Source organism: Equus quagga, chromosome 11 (assembly GCF_021613505.1).
Source record: "Equus quagga isolate Etosha38 chromosome 11, UCLA_HA_Equagga_1.0, whole genome shotgun sequence".
Classification (NCBI taxonomy): domain Eukaryota; kingdom Metazoa; phylum Chordata; class Mammalia; order Perissodactyla; family Equidae; genus Equus; species Equus quagga.
Window position 1 is genome coordinate 9,378,907 of NC_060277.1, and position 22,917 is coordinate 9,401,823.

The following is a 22,917-nucleotide window of genomic DNA, read 5'->3' on the forward strand; positions in this document are numbered from 1 at the left end:
AGATGCTTATAGATAGTTAATCAAGAAAAAATATTGGCAATTAAACAAACTTTCACCTGATTTTGTTACTGAACCAAAGTGGATTTGCTTCTCGGTGAGTTGAAATCAAGCCTTTACCAGAAGTAGTGGTCACACAAAGTACACTTTATTTGCAGCAAATAAGGAGACCACAGGGAATCAATTCCAAAGCCATGGCTCCCCAGGAGAAAGAAAACAGAGACCCTTTTGTTTGGATGGAGAACGAATATTCAAAAGTTTTGTCATCACGTGTATAGGTGGGTATAAGCTCAGATAGGCATAGTTTGAAAACGTTTGCTTTCACATACATCACATGTTATGCTAATAAGGCTTAAGCTCCTCCTGGGGCAGAAATCTTAACATTTAAAAGAAGCAAAGGTAACTTTTGGACAAATCTCAGCCCGTCTGCACAGGCGTCGCTCTTGCCATGGGGTTTGGACCAGTTCAGGGCAGTTGGCGATTGTATCTCTTAACATTAGTTAAAAGACAGCTTTGGGAAACAGTTAGGTGCTTTCAAAACCTCCTTTGAGTTACCTGGGGCAGTTAGTTGGTGAGAATTTCACTGCCAGGTTATATTAAAATTCTGTATAAATTGAAAGTGGTTAATAAGTGGTAGCCAATCTTTCCTGGGCCTGTGTTGTTACCCAACTCAAGTCCACAAGCATCAAGTTTCACTTTAAGGATTATGAAACAGCTATATAGCAAGGAGGATGAATAAACACAAAGGGCAATAAAAAAAAGTTTCAATGTAGCCATTTGGTACAGAACAATTAGCTTAGAACTGAAAAGTAAGAGCTACTGGTTTCTTTTTTTTTTTTCTTTCGCTGCTCTATTCACAATATATCCAGAATACAATCTCATTTGCTAAAGTCAAATGCAATTAAATGCGTTAAATGAAGACCTGTTGCATGCATGGCAACGTGCATGGAAGATTCATAGAAGAACAGACACTTGAACTGGCGTCTTAGCAAGCTACAACTCACGCCTGGAACTCACCTGAGTGCATACAAATGAGTTCTCCCTCACACTGTACTTATCACTTCATTTCTCATTGCATTCCATTTTCAACCACTTCAAGATTTCCTTCCAGGGCAAAGCAAGTTATCTGGAAAGGAAAGCTATGTGTGTAAATAAAGATGGATTCTAACTCAGAGGCCATCTGCTCTGTAAAATCTCCCTTTACCTGATGTCCCATTGCCAACTCAGACCTACAGATACCACTCCCTTTTCAGAACTTTTATAACTCTTTCCTCATAATTTTCTTGAGACATTTTTTAGCCCTGAGAATAAATATTATCTGAGTCTTTTAAATGTTTTCATTCTCCATAACATATCACACTTATTTGGTGTTCACTAAATGGATAATTAATCAAAGAATGACTGAAAGAATAAAGCAATGTCTTCCTTCCAGAAGAAATAAAAAATTAAACTTTCCATTCCATCTAGATTCTTGAGGTAAAGAGTTGTTTAAAAGGCCATCTTGAATTCTTAGGATTAGTAATGTCAATATTGTCTAAAAGACTAAGATGATAACAGTCAATATATTATAATTCGAAAAAATTCCTGACAATTATGCATAAACCTTCCTACTCCACGGACAGGATTCTTGAACATTAAGATGTCTTCCTCCATTACAGTCTTCCAGCATTGCATATGTGTTTAGTTCTCCTCTGTGTAATAAGAAAATGTAAATTATAGGAAGAAGTCAATGGAATATTATTTAGCCATAAAAAAGAAATCTGTCATTTGCAACAACATGGATGAACCTGAATAACATTATGCTAGATGAAATAAGCCAGACAAAGGAAAGACAAATACTGTATGATCTCACTTATATGCAGAATCTAAAAAAGTTGAACTCACATAAGCAGAGAGTAGAATAGTGGTTGCCAGGGACTGGAGGGTGCAGGAAATGGGGAGATGTTGGTCAAAGGGTACAAACATTCAGTTATAAGATGAGTAAGTTCTGGAGATCTAATTTATAGCATAGTGACTACAGTTAATAATACTGTATTTTATACTTGATATCTGCTAAGAAAGCAAATCTTAAATATTCTTAACACACATACACACAAAATGGTAACTATATGAGGTGATGGATGTGTTATTAGCTTGATTGTGGTAATGATTTCACAATATATATGTGTATCAAAACACTATATTATGTACATTAAATATATGCCATTTTTATTTGTCATTTATACCTTAATGAAGCTGCGAAAAAAGTCAAATTGAAGGTAAAGTTCATCTATCACACAACAAATTACTTTCTTTCATTAGAGATTAAATTTTTACAGTAATCTTCTGTTGAACATCTCAGAGACAGGCATCTTTTCTACTTTGTTCCCAAAAGCAGGTCACTGCTGATGCAGCACCAGGAATAAGGTCACTGCTCAATGAATATCTGTCAAACTAGGTCTGAAGGTTGAGAATGATTTTCTAACCAGCTCACTTTGGTTAGAATAAACACACAGCACATATATACAGGGAAGCACTGGACCTGCATGAGCCCATGGCCTGCATATTCCCAATTATGGCCCGTAGTTCAGGTCACAGTGCAGGGGTTCTGAATTGACCATCTCTGTGCATCACTCCTGAATCCTCTTGGACTCAATTCTGACTGCAGCCACAGCTGCAATGATCAGTTCCACACAGGCTTTGACTTGATTCATGCAGGTGCAATTTACAGATTAATTTCATCACTCCTTGTACCTCTTACCTACTGTCCTGGGTTCCTTCACCTCTGCTTCTACATGGGACACCTGCAAGAGCCCACTTAACACACTGGACTGTGCAACCAGAACCACAGGAGAGCTTCTACCCTTTGGGTCATCTTTGATGAGTGGATGATGAGAGAAAATGCTTCTCGCTTGCGTCCTCAAGGCCAGTGGTTCTTTCATAAGAATGTTCCATATTAGTCCAAAGAGAACATAACACTCTTACCCTTAGTGGAGGGAAGCCAATTATCTCTTCTGTCTTAGCTTTTCCTCCTTTCCTTTTATTCTTTCTCCTTTTCTTTCATTCTGTAACCCCCGAAGTAAACTACCTGGACACAAGGCTTTGGATCAGATCCTGCTAATGAGGATTTTGGATTGACAGATCTGACGTACACATCTGGACTTGGACATGGCTGAGAATTAAGAGAGATTTGGTGAAGTCCAAAATATCATTAAAATGTCTTCCAAATTCTACCTAAAATTACTTACTTTATCATTTTACATTGCTGAAATCCCACCAATTAGAGATTGATTTGGATCAATATTCATCCTTTAAAATACAAGTACCTCTGGGAAGGACATCTAATTTATTATCATGGTTAGTATGAGAGACAGACGGACAGAATACAGAGACAGAAACAAATTTAGGAAGAAATCAAGTCTTACTAAAAATTCTAGAGACTGATACATAGTCAACATTATTTTTTTGGGAGATGGCTAACAAGTGAGGTATCCTATTATCTTTGGCAAGGTATTTCTTTTTTATCTCCGCCCTGTCATTACCAGGAAAGAGAACTGAAAGCATTGATTGGAAGAGGTATAACAAGTAATATGACTTCCTCCTTTACTTCCCAATAAAAGTCCTGTCATAACCTTAATCTCCAGGTTAAACAGTATGGCACTCGATCTTTCTTGGGACTATGTAGTAATTGTTTGTATTTTTGCTTCTTTGGCAGGAGCGTCCAGTATCTCAGATGCATATCCCCCTCTGTGGAAAGAGAGTCCTGGTGAGTTCAGTGACTACAAGGTAGAAAATGGAAAGTATGTTATTAATGTCTGGCATTACCTTGAGAGAATGGGGACATATAAAATCCTATTGAACAAGACAGCCAAGTATTTTGAAAAATTTGCACCCGAAAATGAACAAAATATTTTATGGGGATTGCCTGTACATCATGGATGGCAATATTATACAGGTAAGAACGACTCTCCTTCTCATTGCAATTACCCTTTGATCTAACTTTAAAATAAATAGACAGTAGTAACTGGTATATATACTACCACCTTTTTGAAAATTATTTTTTTCTCTCTTTCCCCTTCCTATTCCTTTTCCAGCTATTCTTTTCTCACTCTTCCTCTTCTATTTTTCTCCTCATTCTCCCGTAATCTCTCTGTTAAGCATTTATGGAATGCCCCCTGGGTGCATGGTTTTTCTACCCAGCAATGTCCAATAGACCTTAAAAATCCTCTGTAGGAAAACCTTTCTCTCATATGTTCTCTCCCTGAAAACTGTTTCTATGATCAGAAATAAAAGTAGAGATTTATTTTGGAGCAAAAATATCATAAATCACAACCTATCTTATTCTGGCTAAAAATGTCATTCAAGAAATAAGAGATCTTTATCAATAGCTTCCAGAAAACAGTATTGGAAGAAAAGAATCACTGAGAAAGTGGATGTGTTGTGGGAAAGATAAGGGAGGAGACTCTGCAAGGTCTGATCTGTGATAACATCCTAAACTAGGGTAGGGAGGATCTCCTGCCATCCAGTATAACACCTATTCTTAGTCTGTCCTTGGCATGGAGAAGCGGACTTTCTGAATTCCTGAGACATGGTTCAGGAGAAGCTCAAACATAAGGTCCACTGTAAACAATAACCAACACTCTCGAACGGGATGTACATCCACCCTTAGGAAAGTTTTCTATTCCGGGTCCAGTAACGAGCAAATAGCAAGACAGAATGTTCGATTGGCTACCTTTCAAAATTTCATTTTCATTTATGAACATAATAAGTGAGATTCTTCTCTTTTTTAAGTGATTGATTTTACTTAGAATTTAATTGAGTTGAACTCTGACATAACTAGGGATAATCAAAATAGGATCAAAAATTATGAAAGTAGCCCATAAAGTTTTTTCACCAACAATATGTGAAGTCTGAAACAGAAGATAATGACCATAAGTACAGGAGCAGCTCAGGGAAGAGAGGTGACAACCAGGGGCTGAGATTATCCCAAGAATAAAGTGGGACCAGAAAGCTTGATGGAGGTATTTCTAGAATACAAATTACAAAGATGGCAATGACAGCAGGCTATATTGGGAGCAAGACTACTGCATTGACAGGAAAATTAGAATGTGCAAAAGAGTAGTGGGTGGTAAATTTGAGATCAATTAAGGCCAGTTTAGGAGATATTTTTAAAGTCAGACTGAGAAATTTTAATTGGGCTCTTAAGCAACGTGGTTTAGTTTAGTAAAAAGGACCTAATGTTTGTGCAATACTTAAGCACTTTAAATGTTTATTTCTTTCTTGTTTAGCAGATTTTTTAAATAGTTTTATTAATATATAATAAACATACAATAAACTGTACATTTAAAAATGTATTGATAAGTTCAATATATGTGTAAAGCCTTGAACCTATCACCACAGATAATTATTTTATGCGTCGCTCTAAAAATTTTCTTTTCAGGGCTGGCCTGGTGGCACAGTGGTTAGGTTCACATGCTCTGCTTCAGTGGCCCAGGGTTTGTGGGTTTGGAGACCAGGCGCGGACCTACACACCACCCATCAAGCCATGCTGTGGTGGCATCCCACATACGAAACAAAGGAAGATTGGCACAGATATTAGCTCAGGGACAATCTTCCTCACCCTCCAAAACAAATTCTTTTCCCTTTGTGTTCTCATCTTCAGGAACTTACTTACTCTCTATGTCCATGCCCTCCCTGCCCCCTGAGTCACTCAACTCCTCACCCCGCCCCATTCCCCAACTACGCTGGTAACCACTGATCTGCTTTCTATGATTGCACATTAGACAGCATTATCTAGAATTTTCATATAAACAGTTGCATATTCTTTTTTTGTTTGATTTGTTTCAGTTGTCTTGATTACTTTGAGATTCATCCATCTAGTTGCATATTCACTCATTATTAGTCAATAATTAATTGAATGAATAGTCAATATTCATTCATTTTTATTGCTTAGCAGAAAGTTTAATTGGAAAAATGTTGGAATCAGGAAGAGAATATTGGGAGTCAGACACAGGATAAGGAAGTGCACCAAAGAGAAAAAGAGATGAAAAAAGGGATGGCTGAGGCAAACATAAAAGATATTTACAGTAGATTTCATGACTTCCCAACATGATTAGGAAGGAAAGTTAGAAATGATACAACCTAGAGGACAGTTAAGGGGAAAACATAAGATACCAGATAAAAGTGAGAGTGTTGTGAACTGGAATAATCTAGAAATAGAAGTTTTGAAGTGAATCTTGAAAAAAGGATAGAATGTTTATGAATTAAAAAAGAAGTAATCCATGAAGAAAGAAATAGAATGAACTAAAGGACAAAGTTTGGAGTTAGTGTGATATATGCGAGAAAACAAGAGAGGGAAATGTTGAGAGTATGGGAGATGTGTAACTTTTGTTAGGGACATGATGTAGTGGGGGAATAGAGTAAGTTCACAGCAGAAATTTGCGTTTGAATAGTAACAAATATAGCATTAATTTTGTTCTTGAAAAAACGGGTGTGACAAAAACCAAATTTTGATGAAAGGTATAGAAAGCATTTCTCGCCACGGGAAGGCAAGAAAAAAAGTCTTCAGAGGATAAAACAACAGGAGAACACAGTTTGACTGTAAAGAAGGGGGAAGTGCTGAAGATGTCTAGAAGAGTAGTGAAAATCCTCTGGCAAAAAACAGAAAGTTCATGAGCAAGCCCTGATTGCCTAGTGGTTAAAGTTCAGCATTCTTACAACTTTGATGGCCTGGGTTCATTTCCTGGTCTTGGAACCACACCACCAGCCTGTCAGTTGCCATGCTTTGGTGGAGACTCACATAGAAGAACTTAAGAGACTCACAACTAGGGTATACAACCATACACTGGGGCTTTGGAGAGGAAAATTAAAAAGAGGAAGATTGGTAACAGATGTGCAACAGATGTCAGCTCAGGGTGAATCTTTCCGTGCAAAAGAAGAAAAGGAACTCTTAAAAGAAACAATGGAAAGTTCATTAAGCAGTCTTCCTTTACTGTCAAGACAAAGAGCTCAGTCTCAGGTGTGTTCAGTTGGAGATAACTTGGAATCACCACTATAGGAGTTCTGTGAGGGATTGACAAATATGGAACTGGCACACAGTGAGGATTTAGATCAGAAGATATGGAAGTAAGCAACATAAAGAAATCCTTAGGTTAGCATCATGGTTGAATGTCCTCAGAGAGTGAGTGGACTTAACAGGAGAGACTCTTGGAATTACAGTCAAAACAACTCCCAAATGTGAAAAAAATCTAAGATTCAGGAGAGGAACATTTCACATATTTGAATATTATTCCAGTTTAAAAAAGGAATAACAATTTTAAGAAATTTATATGCACTAACAGAACTACCCAGATCTTTACTCTTGCCCAGTTGAAGGTAAGCAGGTCAAGAAGAACCAAGTGAGGAACTAGAATGAGAGAATGAAGAGGAAACATAATAGGTTCATGGAAACAAACAGGTAGAACTGGTGAGAAGGACATCATGAATATAGGGTCAGGAACAAGAAAGAAAAAGGGAAAAAACAGAATAATGGCTAATATTTTTAGAGCACATGTTCACTGAGCTGAGCACTTTGCATAGCTTTCTTCATTCAACATCCCTAAACCTTAATGAGGTCATTGTTATTAGTCTCCCTAAGATGCAGATTAGAAAACTGAGACACAGAATTTATTTATCCAGGGTAAAATAGTAGGCAAGCAATGAAAAAGGATTTGATTTTAGGCAAATAGAGTATAGATTTTGTTCATTATACAATATCAACTCCCTGATGTTGAAGACAAAGAGTAGAGGAGTTAGAAAGTAGAAGAAATAAAAACTATAGAGGTTAAAAAAATAAGGTCTAGGAGAAAGAGTAGATTATTGTAGGGATATTAAAGAAAAGGAAAGAATATAAATGGGAGATGAGAAGTAAAAAGTCAAGAAGTGAAGGAAAAATAGTGCTGAGAAGGCTGACACAGTTCTTTCAGAGAATAAAAATTTTATGCATTCTTGTAAACATAATGTACCTAGTTTACATACAGCTTAAAAATAGGCCAAGTAAACCCAATTCTAGATCCTCTCTCTTTCAGGCAGATTAGCTGATCCCACCCAAAGGACTGGCTGCGGCCATGAATCTGGGGATCATCTGTGCATCTCTGTGGACAGTTGGTGGGCCGGTGAGTTTGATGTAAGAGTCAAACCTCAGATTGATGACCTTTCCACAAAGAATCAATTCAACCTATAATCTCAGTTAGGGGAAAAACCCCCAGAATTACTACTTTTACAAAAATAATCTGTTTGACTCAAATCTTCTGAATGTTTTGAGATGGATTTTTAGATAGATATTTTTTAAATTTACTAAGTACCTTATCCAATTATGAAAATATCAACCAGAGAAAACTTGTAAACCTCAAAACTTTCTTTAAATACATAGAACAGAAGTAGGAATTTGTGATATATTATCAAACAAAATGTTTTTAACAAGAAAAAATCTAGATACGTACTAGAATATTTTAAAGGTACATCAGATTTTCAAATTCAGAATAAAAACTCATAGAGTTTTGTATGTGTGTATTTTTGTATGCACAGCATTGTATGGATAAGTAACTAAATTTTCCTTTTTCATTTATTGTGCTTTAGAATTTAGTGTTTTTAAATTTCAATGTAATTATTATCTATGATTTAAAATAATAAATCTACAACATAAATTCATTCTGCTTTATGAAAGCAGAGTTTTTAAGAAAAGCATATTCGAGTTGCATATAACACTAAAGGAAATTTTTGATAATGTTTCTGAAGTACCCAGAACTACTGCTTAAGTTTTACCATGTTTCTAGATCTGTGGATTTACTTTTATGGTAGATTTCTTTACTTCAAAAACAACCTCTTTTATATGTTAACATTAATAATAACTTTTTGTTTATACAGACTTTAATTATTATCTCTCTGCAATGCCCTTCCTTGCTGCGATTGATTCCGGCATAATGGGGATATCATCAGACAATGTCACTTTTTTGCCACCATCCAAGGATCAGATGAGTTTTTGTTATAATGTTTCTAGCTGTCATTCATCCTTTCCAGAAGCAATGAAAAAGTGGAATGAATTTTATCAGGTTTTTTTTAGTGTTTTTATAAATACTCTTTGAAGGTAGCAGATAATTTTTCAATAATATTTAATGTAGATTTTTTTGTGCATTGAATAATATGTTCCTAAGGAATGCAGTTCTTAAAATGAAAAAGCTTATTATGATGACAGCAATATTAGTATGAGTAGATTACTGCATGACATCGTATCTCATTAGTACCCTTATGACCAATATAGTATTGAGGCTGCCCTGTCCACTCTTCTCACACCAAATAAATTACATACAAACATCTGAGCCTGGAGAAATTGTGGCTTCATAGTGCATGAAGTATCCTAGATCACCACAATTTCAGGTCAACTGAGCAATAACCTATATATAAATACAGTTATGGAATAGACTATGAGGAATTTGATCAGCTTATTTCATAAACAATTATAAACAATAATATGATAAACAGTCATATATTAGTTGACTGAAATGGTCATTTGACAATCAGAATCGAATATTGATATCCCAAGTAAAGCATCATGGGTGAAAGAGTAAATAACCAAAGATCAAATTTCCCTTTAGAGACCTTGTTCATTATATTGCATATGATTAGATAAAATACTCTTATTCTTCCCACTTCCCCCAATTCTGACTCTGAAGACTTTGTGGAAAGTTCATTGCATGGCAAGAGAAAAACAAAGAAGTAAAACACTAAATTTCTAGTTCTTAACAGTATAAAACTCTAAACATTTCAAAAGCACATGGTTTATTCCTTTCAAATGGATTCAGTATTACTAGTAATTAATATAGCTAATATAAAGCTCTTTACGGAGTGTTGAGCATTAACTCTTTCATACTTTAACTCTTAGAAAAAATATTCTCCCCTCATTTAGAATGTTGAAAAATTATATTTGTAAATAGAATTGATTTTCAGGAATACAGATTGTTATAATTGCCTAAATATTAATAACATTTTACTTCTTGAATAGCATGTAAAGTCATGTTCTGATAACCTTGATGACCTGTTGAAGTACTTATGGGCTGCACATGTCTCATCTTTGAAAATTGCTCATAAAAATTTTCATGATAGGTAAGAATGGATCTAAAGTTATTTTGTTTTAATGTGATAACAATCTTTCAATTTTACACCATTTTTTCCATTGAAGTCTTTTGCAATTTACCAATATGTCAAACATAGATGAGTATTTGATAAAGAGAAAATTGGCAAGAAAATGTTTTACTTGATAAATTTCAAAAGTATTTTATAACTAGGGAGGGAAAAATATGAAGAAAAGTAAGCTTGTAAAACAAAATATAATGAAATAAAAAGCAATAAACCAAGTGAAACCAGAAGTATAAGACCAAAAAAATGCTGTTTCAACATGAACTGTTGTCTATAAACCAGAAGGATGTAGTAGCAAGTAATTTTAGGACCTTTACATCATTTTGATCAGAGATAATAACTTGGTTAACACATATTTGGAGGTAGATATTCAAGAAGCATCTTGGTTATCATGCCAAATAGCTGAAACAATCTCAAAATTCTCCCCATTTTATAGCAAACTAGATTGAATAAGGGAGCATGAGTTGGTATGGAAGTGAATGACACTGTAGTAGGGGTATTATCTGCCACCCAGAGTGAGACATTGTGAAGAAAAAAGGAAAATAGATTAACTGGTTTAAAGATCACATGCAAACTGGCTCACATGTTTGAGGTCTGCTTGTTAACCACCTACTTTTGTCTTTCTTAATGACCCCAAGCCCAACTAAGATAAAAAAAAAATCAGAGTCAGGAGACTTATACTGCTTTGTATATTTTGTCTCTTGGTATTGCTTCAAGGGCTAATTTTTTAATTGGTCAATGGGACGGTTCATCCTCTTGGCATGTCTGTGAGAGGAATTAGGATTGTAGCCATTATAACATTTTTCTGTTGTGGCTCAACTTCCCAACCTACTTCTGATGACTGACAAAAAGGGGTGAGGTTATCAGCCAAGGAAGTATAGAGGGAGTTGACAAAATCAAGATTGGAATTGAGGTCAAGCCATTATAGTTTATAGAACATAGTTTGTAAAATAATATTTTTTCATTTGTAGATTTTCCCAACCACATGCAAAACTAAATTCTCCTAGGAAACAGCATTTTTCATGGCAACTCTCAAACGATGATGAAAATAGCACCCAATTTCTGAAATAAAATGACAAAACTGAATTTATTTCAACTCTAGGAAGAGAGAATGTCAGTCAGGCACAGTATCACTGAGCAGAGCACTCTTCTCATCTTGTGATGGGTGGTTAGGAGATACTGAGTTCAGGGATTGGTAGATTTTCAGGCATTTAAGTGAATTGAATCATCAGTATAAGAGGGTTACTCAGGTGAGACAGTTGTCAATTGTCAGTAGAATCATGTTTATACAGGGAATCCATTCCTGGTTGGCTGACCTTCAGAAATAAGGGGATGTCACTAATTGAAGGCTTGCAAAAACCTGTTCATGAAGACTAGTTTTTGTTGATTGATTGAAGAAGTCTAAAATGGTTTGTTGGCCACTTATTGCTATGTCTACAGAGCATTTGTGTTTTCCTTGGGATGAGAGAACCTGCTTTTATGCTCACAAACATGACAGTACTTCAGGTAGTTAAATTTTAAGGATGTTGCAGATAAGTTTTGCTTATAGATATAATTTCCATCATTTGCTTAGTTTTTCATGCTCATTGCATTTATTCCTAATTATTGAATAATTTGGAAATACTTGACTCATTTTTCAATATATAAAATTAATAAATAACCTAGAAAAAAGACATCCATATGAATTGTTTGGTGAATAAGTTTAAATGTGTATGTGCCTGTTTTTGTCAAGCACCACCTCAGAATTTAATTAGTTAAGTAAATAAACCTTCCCTTCACACTTACTTTATTGCATCTTGTATAATCTTTTTTCTTGATTTAGTTCCTTATTTTTGTGAATCCAATTTTTCAATGGAGAAGAAGGGTTGATGGAAGGTTAAATTTGAGTCTTTACATATCTGAAAATAACATTATTCTATCAAGACACCTGACTGATAATTTAGCTGAGTGTAGAATCATAAATAAAAAATAGTATTATAGGTATTCACTTTTTTCATAAAGCTTCTGAAATTTCAAGGAGTTGTGCTTTAGTGTGTTATTTTCCATTCTTCTTGCAGAGTGCATAGCCTAAAACTCCATTTTCTCTGTTCTATTGTAATTCCTGTACTTCTGTGTCAAATCTCCTACATCATAAATCTAATTGTTCTAGTTTTTTTCCTCTTGCTTTCCACATTTCTGTTTTTTGCAACTTTCTATCCAATTTCCTCAACTTTATCTCCTAATCTCTTTGTTGATATGTTCCTATTTAGTACACCATTTTTATAATTTCATTCAGATGTCATATTGGAATGTGTTAAGATAATGATCATTCTTGGATACAGTAAAACTTTTTAGTGTTTAAAATAATTTTCATTGAAGACAAATCTAAGTATTGAATCCTGACTTTTGGACATGAGAAATCTCTAATCACTTTTTCATCTGTAAAATGGGACTAATAACACATTAGGGTTGTTTTAGAAGTACATTCATAGCATAATAATTGCCATATAATCTGCAATCAATATAAAGTGATTTCAACTATTATTTTTTTTCAAAAAGGATATATAGGGTAGAAGTTATGTATATGATTCTTTCAACCAGAACATCTGGTCTCAAATCCTAGATCTACATATTATTAGTTGTAGAAAATTGGGTTATTTTTTCTATGTGACTCCACTTCTTTAACTATTAAGGAAACAATTTGGGTGGCACTTCTGGAACAGCAGAGTGAAGATCTCCCTAAATTTACTCCTTAATAAAAGCAACAAAAATGCTGTCAAAAATGGTCAAAATCAACACTTTCAGAATTATTGGAATTCTCCAATGGCTTGCAACATCTGAAAAATATTTGTTCAACAAAAGTGATAAACTTAGGTAAGAACAGCAGGGTTTGTGGTCTTTTAACTTGGCCTATCTCATCCCACTTCCCCTAGTTTTGCAGGAGCCTCGAAAAACAACAGCCTTGTAACTAATGTAGCTGTGAAAACCAACAGCTGTGCAGCCACCAAAAGAGCATACTTGGTTTGGAGATCCTCAAAAAGCCCCACCCCAGAGCACTGTCACTATTTGACCTGCCTCACAGCTCCCTGGAAAAATTTTATTCTCAAGGTGTTGTAGTTACTTAAGCTACGCATTCTGTGGCCAAAGTTCTATACCCAAGGCATTTGTGGAAAATTAATCAGCATCAATTGTTTAACATTTCAGCTGCCTGAGACTGCTATAGCAGTTGCAGCAAACAAAGGCCAGGCCAAAAACTTAAAAGGACAATCTGGAGGATAAGATGCCCATAGGGCACTTTGAAAAGGCCTGAAATATCCCTGGGGATCTAGAAGCCTACACTCATCAACAGAACTGAGGACATACTTGGGCCAAAACTGAGAAGACCCCAATATCTCTCCTCTGGCTGACATTGAGGCCCTGAATAAGTAAGAAGTAAAGGCTAAGGCAAAGTTGTAAAAGCCCTTACATTGAAGGTGTGCCCCAACACACAGAGTTCCTCAGCAAAGGGTAGAAGACGTGCTGATTCAAGGAATTTAAGAAAATCTTTAACCAATCATTGGCTGACCATTAAGCTTACTGAGCAGCGATTTCAGTGATGACTCATTACAGAGAATACAGACTGTATAACAGAATTAGTCCAGGCAAATCAATAAACAAACTATGACAAGAGGACCAAGCAACAATAAACCCTGGTAAGAGTGGGAATCTGAATTTCACAGTTGCCATTTTATATTGTCTGGAATGTCTAGTGTTCAAAAGAAAAGTAAAATATGTGCAAAAAAAAAAACAATAAAATATTGCGTGGATGCATACACACACAGAGAATCAGTCAATAGAAATTGTTCTTCTGTGGGCTCTAATGATGGACTCGTTAGTACAATTTTTGAATTAGCTATTATGAACACATTTAAAGAAGTGAAAGAAATCATATTTAAAGAATTTAAGGAAAGTAAGACAACTGACAACAATGTCTTACTAAGTAGATAATATCCATAAAGAAATAAAATTAATAGAAAAAATAGAAATTCTGGAGTTGAAAAGTATAATAGTCAAAATGAGTAATTCACTGGAAGGATTCAAATGCAGATTCAAGCTGGCAAGAGAAAGAATCAGTGAACTTGAATATAGGCAAATTGAGATTGTCCGGTGTGAGAAACAAAAAGAATAAGGAAGGAAGAAAAATTAAGAGAGCTTCACACACCTGTGGGATACCAGCAAACGTGTAATACATATGTAATGAGATTTCAAGAAGGAGAGAGGGAGAAAAGGGGCAGAAAGAATATTTTAAGAAATAATAGCCAGAAATTTCCCAAACTTGATTTTAAGACATTAAGCTACACATCCAAGAAGCACGATAAACCCTAAGTAGCACGAACTCAAGAAAAGCTAATTTAGAATTTAGACGAATTGCCATCAAAGTATCCAAAGCCAAAGAGACAGAAAAAATCTTAAAAGCAGCACGAGAAAAATGACTCAATGTGTACAAGGGATCCTCAATAAGTTTAAGAGCTGATTTCTTATCAGAACCCATGAAGGACAGAAGACAGAGCTATGGTATATTTGAAGGTTTAAAAGAAAAGAAATGTCAACCAAGATTTATATATACAGCAAAACTATCTTTTAAAGATGCAGGAGAAATTAAGACAATTCCAGATAAGCGAAAATGAGGGAATTAATTGCTAGCAAACTTGCCTTTCAAGAAATAATAAAAGGTGTCCGTGTTGAAGTCGAAAGGACACAAGATGGTAACTGAAATGTACATGAAGAAATAAACAGTTTCAGTGAAGGAACTACATAGGTAAGCATAAAAGAAGTGTGAATGTATATTCTTGTATCACTTTTGTTTTCCATTTGATTTTAAAAGACAACTGCACAAAGCAATAGTTATAAAATTGCTTGGATGGGTTTATAATGTGAAAAGATATAACTAGTATAACATTAATAATACAAAGGAGGAGAGCAAGAGTTGAACTACACTGCAGCAAAATTTATGTAAATAGTTAAAATGTTACTATTAATCTGAACTACATTGTTTTAAGTTAAGGTGGTAATTGTAATTTCATCAGCTAAAAGAAATAGCTAAGAAAATAAATTTTAAAAAAATATAAGAAACCCCAAAGGAATAAAAAGCTGCACTAGAAGCTATCTGTTTACCACAAAAGAAGACGATAGTAAAGGAAAAGAAGGCAAAGACATAAGATGTAAGGACAAATAGCAAAATGACAATATTACTCTGATACCAAAACCAGACAGGGACTTCACAAGAAAAGAAAACTACACACGGACATTTCTTATTAATATAGACACAAAAATCCTAAACACTATACTGGTAAACAGCATCCAGTGACATACAAAAAAAGCTATAAACCATGACCACATAGGGATTTATTCCATAAATGCAAAGTTGTTTTAGTATCTGATAATCAATCGATATAAGACACCATATTAATAGAATAAGGGACAAAAACCACAGGATCATCACAGGAGACACAGAAAAAGCATTTGATGATAACACTCTTTCATGATAAAAACACTTGAAAAACTAGGAATAAAACAAAATTTTCTCATCCTGCTAAAGGGCATTTAGAAAAACCCACACTTGACATCATAACGGTGAAAGACTGAATCCTTTCCCCTTAAGATGAAAACCAAGGCAAGATTTCCATTCTTACTACATCTACTCAAGATTATGGTGGAGGTACTAGCCAAGGAAATTAGGTAATAAAAAGAAATAAAAGTAATCTAGATTGGAATGGAAGAAGTAATATTTTTTCTCTAAGAAATCCACTAAAAATCTATTATAATTAATATGCGAGTTCATCAGCCTGGCGAGATACAAGATCAACATACAAAAATCAGTTGTATTTCTATACATAAGTAATAAAAAATACCTAAAATGAAACTAAGAAACTAACTAAATGATACATTTACAGCAGTATCAAAAAGAATAAAATACATAGGAATAAATTTAACAAAAGAAGTGAGAAACGTGGCTACACTGAAAAAATACAAGATATTGTTGAAAGAAGTTAAAATCTATTTAAAGGGAAAGACTTCTTGTGTTCATGGATTGGGAGACTTAATATTTTTAAGATAGCAACACTGCCTGAATTTATTTACAGATTCAATGCAATCTCTGTCAATCTCTTACTCTAAAAGTACAGTAATCAAGACAACATGTTGCTGCATAATAATAGACATATGGATCAATGAAATAGAACTGAAAGTACAGAAATAAAAGTTGACTTTCAACAAGGATGTAAGACCATTGAATGGGTAAAGAATAGGCTTTTTTTTTCTTTCTTTCTTTCTTTTTTTTTTTTTTGGTGGGGGGAAGATTAGCCCTGAGCTAACATCTGTGCCCATCTTCCTCTACTTTATATGTGGGTTGCCTGCCACGGCACGTCTTGATAAGCAGTGCATAGGCCCACATCTGGGATCTGAACTAGCGAACCCTGGGCCACTGAAGCAGAGCACGTGAACTTTGCTGTGCCACCAGGCCGGCCCCAAGAACAGCCTTTTTGACAATGCTGGGAAAACTGGAAATCCACGTGCAAATGAATGAAGTTTGTCTCCTACAATACAACAAACAACTCAAAACGCATCATAGACCTAAATATAAGACCTAAAACTAGAGAAGCCGTTATAAAGCTTTTTGACTTTGAGTTAGGAATTTTCTTCTAAGATGAGACATTGAAAGGACAAGAGACAAAGAAAAAGCAGATAAAACGGATTTCATAAAAACTAAATAGTTTTAGTGCAGCAAATGATACCATAAGAAAACAAAAGACATTACACAGAATGGGAGAAAATATTGGCAAATTGTGTATCTGTAAAAGACTTGTATCCAAATTATATTTTTAAACTCTCACAATTAGATAATAAAAAAACAAATAAACCTAATTTTTCAAAATGGAAAAAGGATTTGAGTAGGTATTTCTCCAAAGAAGATATGCAAATGGCCAATAACTAGATAAAGAGATGCTAAAAAACATTAATCAATAGAGAAGTAAAAATTAAAACCGTTAGGTAGCACTTTACACCTCCTAGAATGGCTAAAATCTGCAAGTCAGACAGTAACAAGTGTTGGAAGGGTGTGGAGTATTTGGAATTTTCACATGTTGCTGGCAGGGTTAGAAAACAGTGCATTCACTTTGGAAAAAGAGTTTAACACTTCCTCAAAATTTTAACGTAGAGTTATTATATGACCCAACGTTTCTATGTCTAGGTAAATACCCAAGAGAATTGAAAACATATGCCCGCATCTCTTTTTTTATCTTCTATGTGCTATTGGCTGTCCTATAATTTATGCAATGTCTAGTTGTGCTATTATTAAGATTGTATGACCCCTACTGAATATCCTTATGTTTCATATCTTCTCTTTCTTAAATTTGAGATTTGGCTATGATGTTTTGATAAAAGCATGGTGTGCTTACCAGTTTTTCTATAATCAAGAACAGGGTAGATATTTCATCCTCTGTACTCCCATAGCTCCATAGAAAGCACATATACACAGGTGTGTTTCTTTCACAGAGGTTAACCACAGGATATGTTCCAATTTCTTTCTGAATCCATAATACCTAGATCCCCATGTCGGTATCAGAGTAATGCCAGAGGAAATGTAACAAGCCTCATGACTTCCATAGAAGTCTTGAAGGACGTTGGGCCTAATAAGCAAGCCATATAGTATAAAATATTTCAGAGGGAACAAGCATGGTTCAAAATAGCAAGTTGTTTACATACTCAGAAGATTGCTAGAACAGGTGATACAGATTACATAGATGTAAAATTATTCATTATAAATTTAAAATTTCTCTCTCAATAAGAAGAGAAAGTGTGAATGTAAATTAGTGCAATCACTATGGAAAACAGTATGGAGGTTCTTCAAAAAATTAAAAATAGAACTACCATACGATCCAGCAATTCCACTTCTGGTTATTTATCTGAAGAAAATGAAAACTCTAGTTCAAAAAGATATTTGTACCCCAGTGTTCATTGCAGCATTATTTGCAATAGCCAAGTCATGGAAACAAAAGTGTCAATTGATTGATGAATGGATAAAGAAAATGCAGTACATATACGTGACAGAATATTACTCAGTCGTAAAAAAGAAGAAAATCTTGCCATGTGCAACAACATGAATGGACCTTGAGGGCATTATACTGAGTGAAATAAGTCAAATAGAGAAAGACAAATACAGTATAATCTCACTTATATGTGGAATCTAAAGAAAAGACAAGCTGCAAATACAGCAAACAGATACAGAGATACAGAGAACAGATTGGTGAAGGGGGTCAAAATGTTCTAATTTCCACTGATAAAATGAATACTTCAGGGGGATGCAAGGTATCAGGGGGATGCAAGGTACAGCATAGTAACTACTATAGTTGATAATACTATATTGCATATTTGAAAGTTGCTAAGAGAATAGATCTTAAAACTTTGCATGATAAGCAAAAAATTTTGTGACCTTCGTATGGTAATGAATATTAACTAGACTTGTGGTAATCATTTCCCAATATACACAAATACCGAATTTGTACGCTTTATGAAAACAACAAAATATTTGACTAAAAATACATATTTTTCTAAGATGGAAATTTCCAGATTTAAAATTCTAATAACATCTCTTCAAATGTTCAGATCCAGAGGCTAAAATCAACACCATATATTCAACACTATCTTCTAAAATGTAGAACAATGTAGTTGTGAACAAATCTGTTTTAAAAATAGAGTTGGCAAAATTCTGAGTAGACTAATTCTAAATGCATACTTTTCCCCCACTTGTCTATTAGGTTAAAATATTATTCTAAACAAGAAGCGGATTTTGAAAGAAGCTGGGCTTTGTTCGTGGATTATTTAGCTCCACCACGCTTTCCTACAACTTTAACTAGAATGTATGAATTCCAGAAGGGCCTGCCGACACGGATGCTTGCTAGTGGGGATATAGCCCCTTTCATCAAGGACTTTACTGGCTTTCAGAACACAGTCCTGCTTGCTCTAAATTTTATCCGCAAAGTGCATGAATATACAGGTAAGAAACCTCAAGTCATTATTTTTTTGTAATTTCTATACGTTGTGTTGATTTCATAGGTAATGAAATAACATTAGAATCATAATTATAAATCATTACAGCAGGCTATCTAAACAAGGAAATGTTGACTTCCTATAGGTATCTCTTTCAAAATTTTAACAATAATCCTTGTGGGCTTATGACAGGTTTTATTTAATGAGCACATGTTATAGTCTTTTCCTCTCTTGGAATGTCCTCTCCTCTGAGGTCCTTGCACAAAGACAGCAGATCAATATCACTGCATCTTAGTTCGGCCAGAAGGTAATAGGAATCTTTATTTCTTTCTTGGATAAGTTTTACTATTTTATTTTATTTTGGTTTGTTTTTAAGTGAAAAATGTAATAAGCATGATAATGACACTTGCCATGATTAACAGAACCATGAAATAAATTGTTACAGGAACTTTCCTTTTTCAGTTCTGCAAGTTATAGACACAAAGAAATCTGACCCCTCAAAATTCCCATTTTGGAGGAGGTATATTTCTCCAAATTTTCCAAATCCTAGGTTTACTAATAGTCGAAAACATAATGGTAAATTTGAAAATTACTTTCTTCTATTTCCCAGGTACCATTTACCCTTGTTCTACTGAGGAAAAAATATATATTTATATATTTTTATAAATATATATTAATATGGGTGCATACATGTATACACACATATATGTGTGTGTGTTTAATTTCTATTTCTTAAAGCAAAATTAGAAAATAAGATCTAAGTCAAAATAAAAATGAATACATTGTATATTAAATTTAAAAATTGTGCATGCATTTCTCAGGATAATACTTGCTGTTTTAATAAATAAACCTTCAAATCGTAATGGCAAAACCCAATAGCATTCTATTTCTGACTCACATGATGATTCAGGATGTTTACTGAACTGACAGGAGCCTTTCCTCCATGGTAATTCAGGGGCCCAGGATCATTCCCTCTGTGGCTCCATCAATCTTCGCAACTTCACCATTGTGCTCCCATTAAAAAATGAAAGGAATTAGAGAGCTTAAAGGGGAGTCCCTTTTCTAAGGCCTAGAACCAGAAGCAACAAACATAACTTGATCTCACATACTTTTGTCAAGAATAGTCATACAGCGCCACTAGATGGGGAATGGAAGGGACTTGGGAAATTTAATCCTTGTCTGAGCTCCACCGACAGGGAAATCACGAAATCTGTTGATCTGCCAGTCATCTTTGCCACATTGTTAGATATACAAAGTACAATCTAGGCCCAGATGATATAAACAAGTTCTGACTTCCTAGTATGTAATGAGTGAGGGACTGAGTGGATGGTTAGAATTGATTTCATTTAAAGATTGTATATAAGAGATTTCTAGATTTTTTTAAGCTTTAGTTTTACTAAAATTAACTTTAGATTTGTTAAGGAGTTTTGAATTTTCTCTATAGGTTACAATCAAAAGAAAAATAAAAAATGACAAATTGGAGTATAGTTAAACTAGCTATCTTGCTTCCTAGCTTCCTGTAGTAAATGCGTGCTCACAATGCTCAGAATTCAGAAACAGTGCTGAAATATTTTTAATTAACCCAAGTATAGAAAAACTAATAGTAAGTATCATTAATAAAAATATTTTTGCTATTGAACACATTTTGTTTATAGTCAGTAAACATATATTGAACAAACTTTTTAACATAACATTCAGCTACATTTTTGACAACAGAAAATTCAAGATTTTGTTTTGCACCAGAAACTGGGTTGAATTTCCTTGTATTTTAACCTTTATAGCTTGATATTTTTGAGATTTCAAGTCTCCATTATTCTGGCATTTTTTTAAGTAATTATTTATTTACCTCGACCAGAATTGGGAAAAGCCACGCAAGGGAAAGTGTAGTCTAAGGAATAGACCACTTACTTTTATGGTCTCCCTGCCTCACTGCTAGTAAAATAATATGGGGGAAAGAGTGATTCCTGACTCTTGAGACTTTTGATAAATAAGCTCCAACCAATTGCCAGCCACCCATCAGGAACCTCCACGGAGAGGCAAAGGTCCAGGGATGTTAATGAAAATAGCTGCTCATGAAACAAAACCATGGGAAATAAACACGATTTTCCTGACAGGGAATCAATAGCGGGAAAAGAACAATAGGGCCAGGTTCAAAACTTCTTATCTTTCTTTCTTGCTCATTAACTGCTCAATCCATTCTGACACGTTTGTTCCACTCAAAATTCACACCACTACTAAATACTTCTCCACTTCTTAATAATGTCATTTTTATGGCTGTAATTTTATTTATAGTTATTTTTAAAATATATTCAATATATGTCTTTTTTAAAAAATTAAAACACTACAGAAAGTTATTCAATGTAAATAAAACTTACTCTTTCATAATCATCTCTTAACCTCATACCTTGATTTCTTGCCTGATAAATTTTTTTAAAGTTTCAGAATCACTTCTACAAAAACGTATTCACATAAATTAGTGATTATAAATAAATGAATAAATTATTTGACAAAATTGTGTTGTTTGCATAAAAGAGATTATAGGAATGGCACTGCTCTGTGCTATATCTTTTTCATTAACCATGTATATTTGAGAAATTAGCAAGTCAGCAAATATTGACAGACATCATTCTCTTTAAATAACAGCTTTCCACTGAATGGATTTATATTCTCTCCAGTTTCAGGCAATGCAAAAGTGCCATTCAATGTGTTCTTTCATTAGTCTAATTTGTTAGAATAGTGACACATTAAATTACTAGGAATGAATTCATGGGTCAGGTATTGCCAAATGGCAGTTGAAGAGTGTGCTATAGAGTATATCCGTGTGAAAATAAAAACAAAACAAAACAACACAAACTGTTTATTAAGGTTCAAGTTTCTGCAAAGACACCAAAAAGTAGTATTAGTAAACTTTTTAATTTGCAACTGTCTGATATGTGAAAAATATCACTTTACTTTTTATGAGTTTTCATTTCTTTAATCATTGCTGTATTCATTATTCTCTTTAGTTACTTATGTATCTTGTAAGTTTGAATGTGAAGGCATAAACTAATTTTAAATAGTGAACTATGTTTTATTAAGAATGAATATGAAAACATGCTGATTTCATACTAACTAAATTGAATTTTGTTTTAAATGATTTCAACATTTGGAATAAAAATTAAAATTTTACCTACAACTTTTAAATATCTTTATTTTTCTAGGAACATTGTCTTTTACTGTATGGAAAACTTTAATGAAGGTAAAAGCTGCAAGGAAACTGTTTCTAGAGATTTTGGAATTCATCCTTCACTTTTTTAATTAACTGCTTCTCAAAATTTATCCATAATGATAATTTCTCAAGGAACAGTATTCTCAAAGATTAGTCTTTGCATGTTTGCTTAATTTTGTCACTGTGCCCATATTTTAAAATTTGATTTAATGTTGCTGTTAATTTACTTAATTAATAATTATGGAATTAACATTAATAATAATTAAAGTTTAACTGCCCAATGTAGATTCGGTTAAATAACTGACAAATGCTGTTAAATTAATAAAGGTCATAAAAGTTTCTTGGACTTTTGGATTTTGTTCTACCTAAATTAAGTTCACAAAATTTGAAGGAATGGATTTTCATGGTCAGTAGTCAAGAGGCAGAAGATTTTAAAAGGATATTTGGATTTCTAAAACGCTTAAAAATGAACTATTCGTTTATAATGTATTACCTGATTTATCAATGTTTTGGGAAGTTATTAGTTCTCTCAAAGTTAGAAAATTGTGTTCTGA

The 22,917-nt window shown here is 34.1% G+C and overlaps 1 protein-coding gene across 1 annotated transcript in view; it reads left to right on the forward strand.

Moving 5' to 3' along the window:
- Positions 1 to 22,702, forward strand: part of LOC124247138 (protein LEG1 homolog) — a 34,074-nt gene extending 11,372 nt beyond the window's left edge. Inside the window, exons 3-8 of the mRNA XM_046676198.1 lie at positions 3,692 to 3,931; positions 8,043 to 8,129; positions 8,881 to 9,065; positions 10,016 to 10,116; positions 18,924 to 19,162; positions 22,356 to 22,702. Of these exons, the coding sequence (XP_046532154.1) occupies positions 3,811 to 3,931; positions 8,043 to 8,129; positions 8,881 to 9,065; positions 10,016 to 10,116; positions 18,924 to 19,162; positions 22,356 to 22,456 (834 nt within the window). The 5' untranslated portion in view covers positions 3,692 to 3,810 and the 3' untranslated portion in view covers positions 22,457 to 22,702. The remainder of the gene's footprint in view (positions 1 to 3,691; positions 3,932 to 8,042; positions 8,130 to 8,880; positions 9,066 to 10,015; positions 10,117 to 18,923; positions 19,163 to 22,355) is intronic.
- The last annotated feature ends 215 nt before the right edge of the window (positions 22,703 to 22,917 follow it).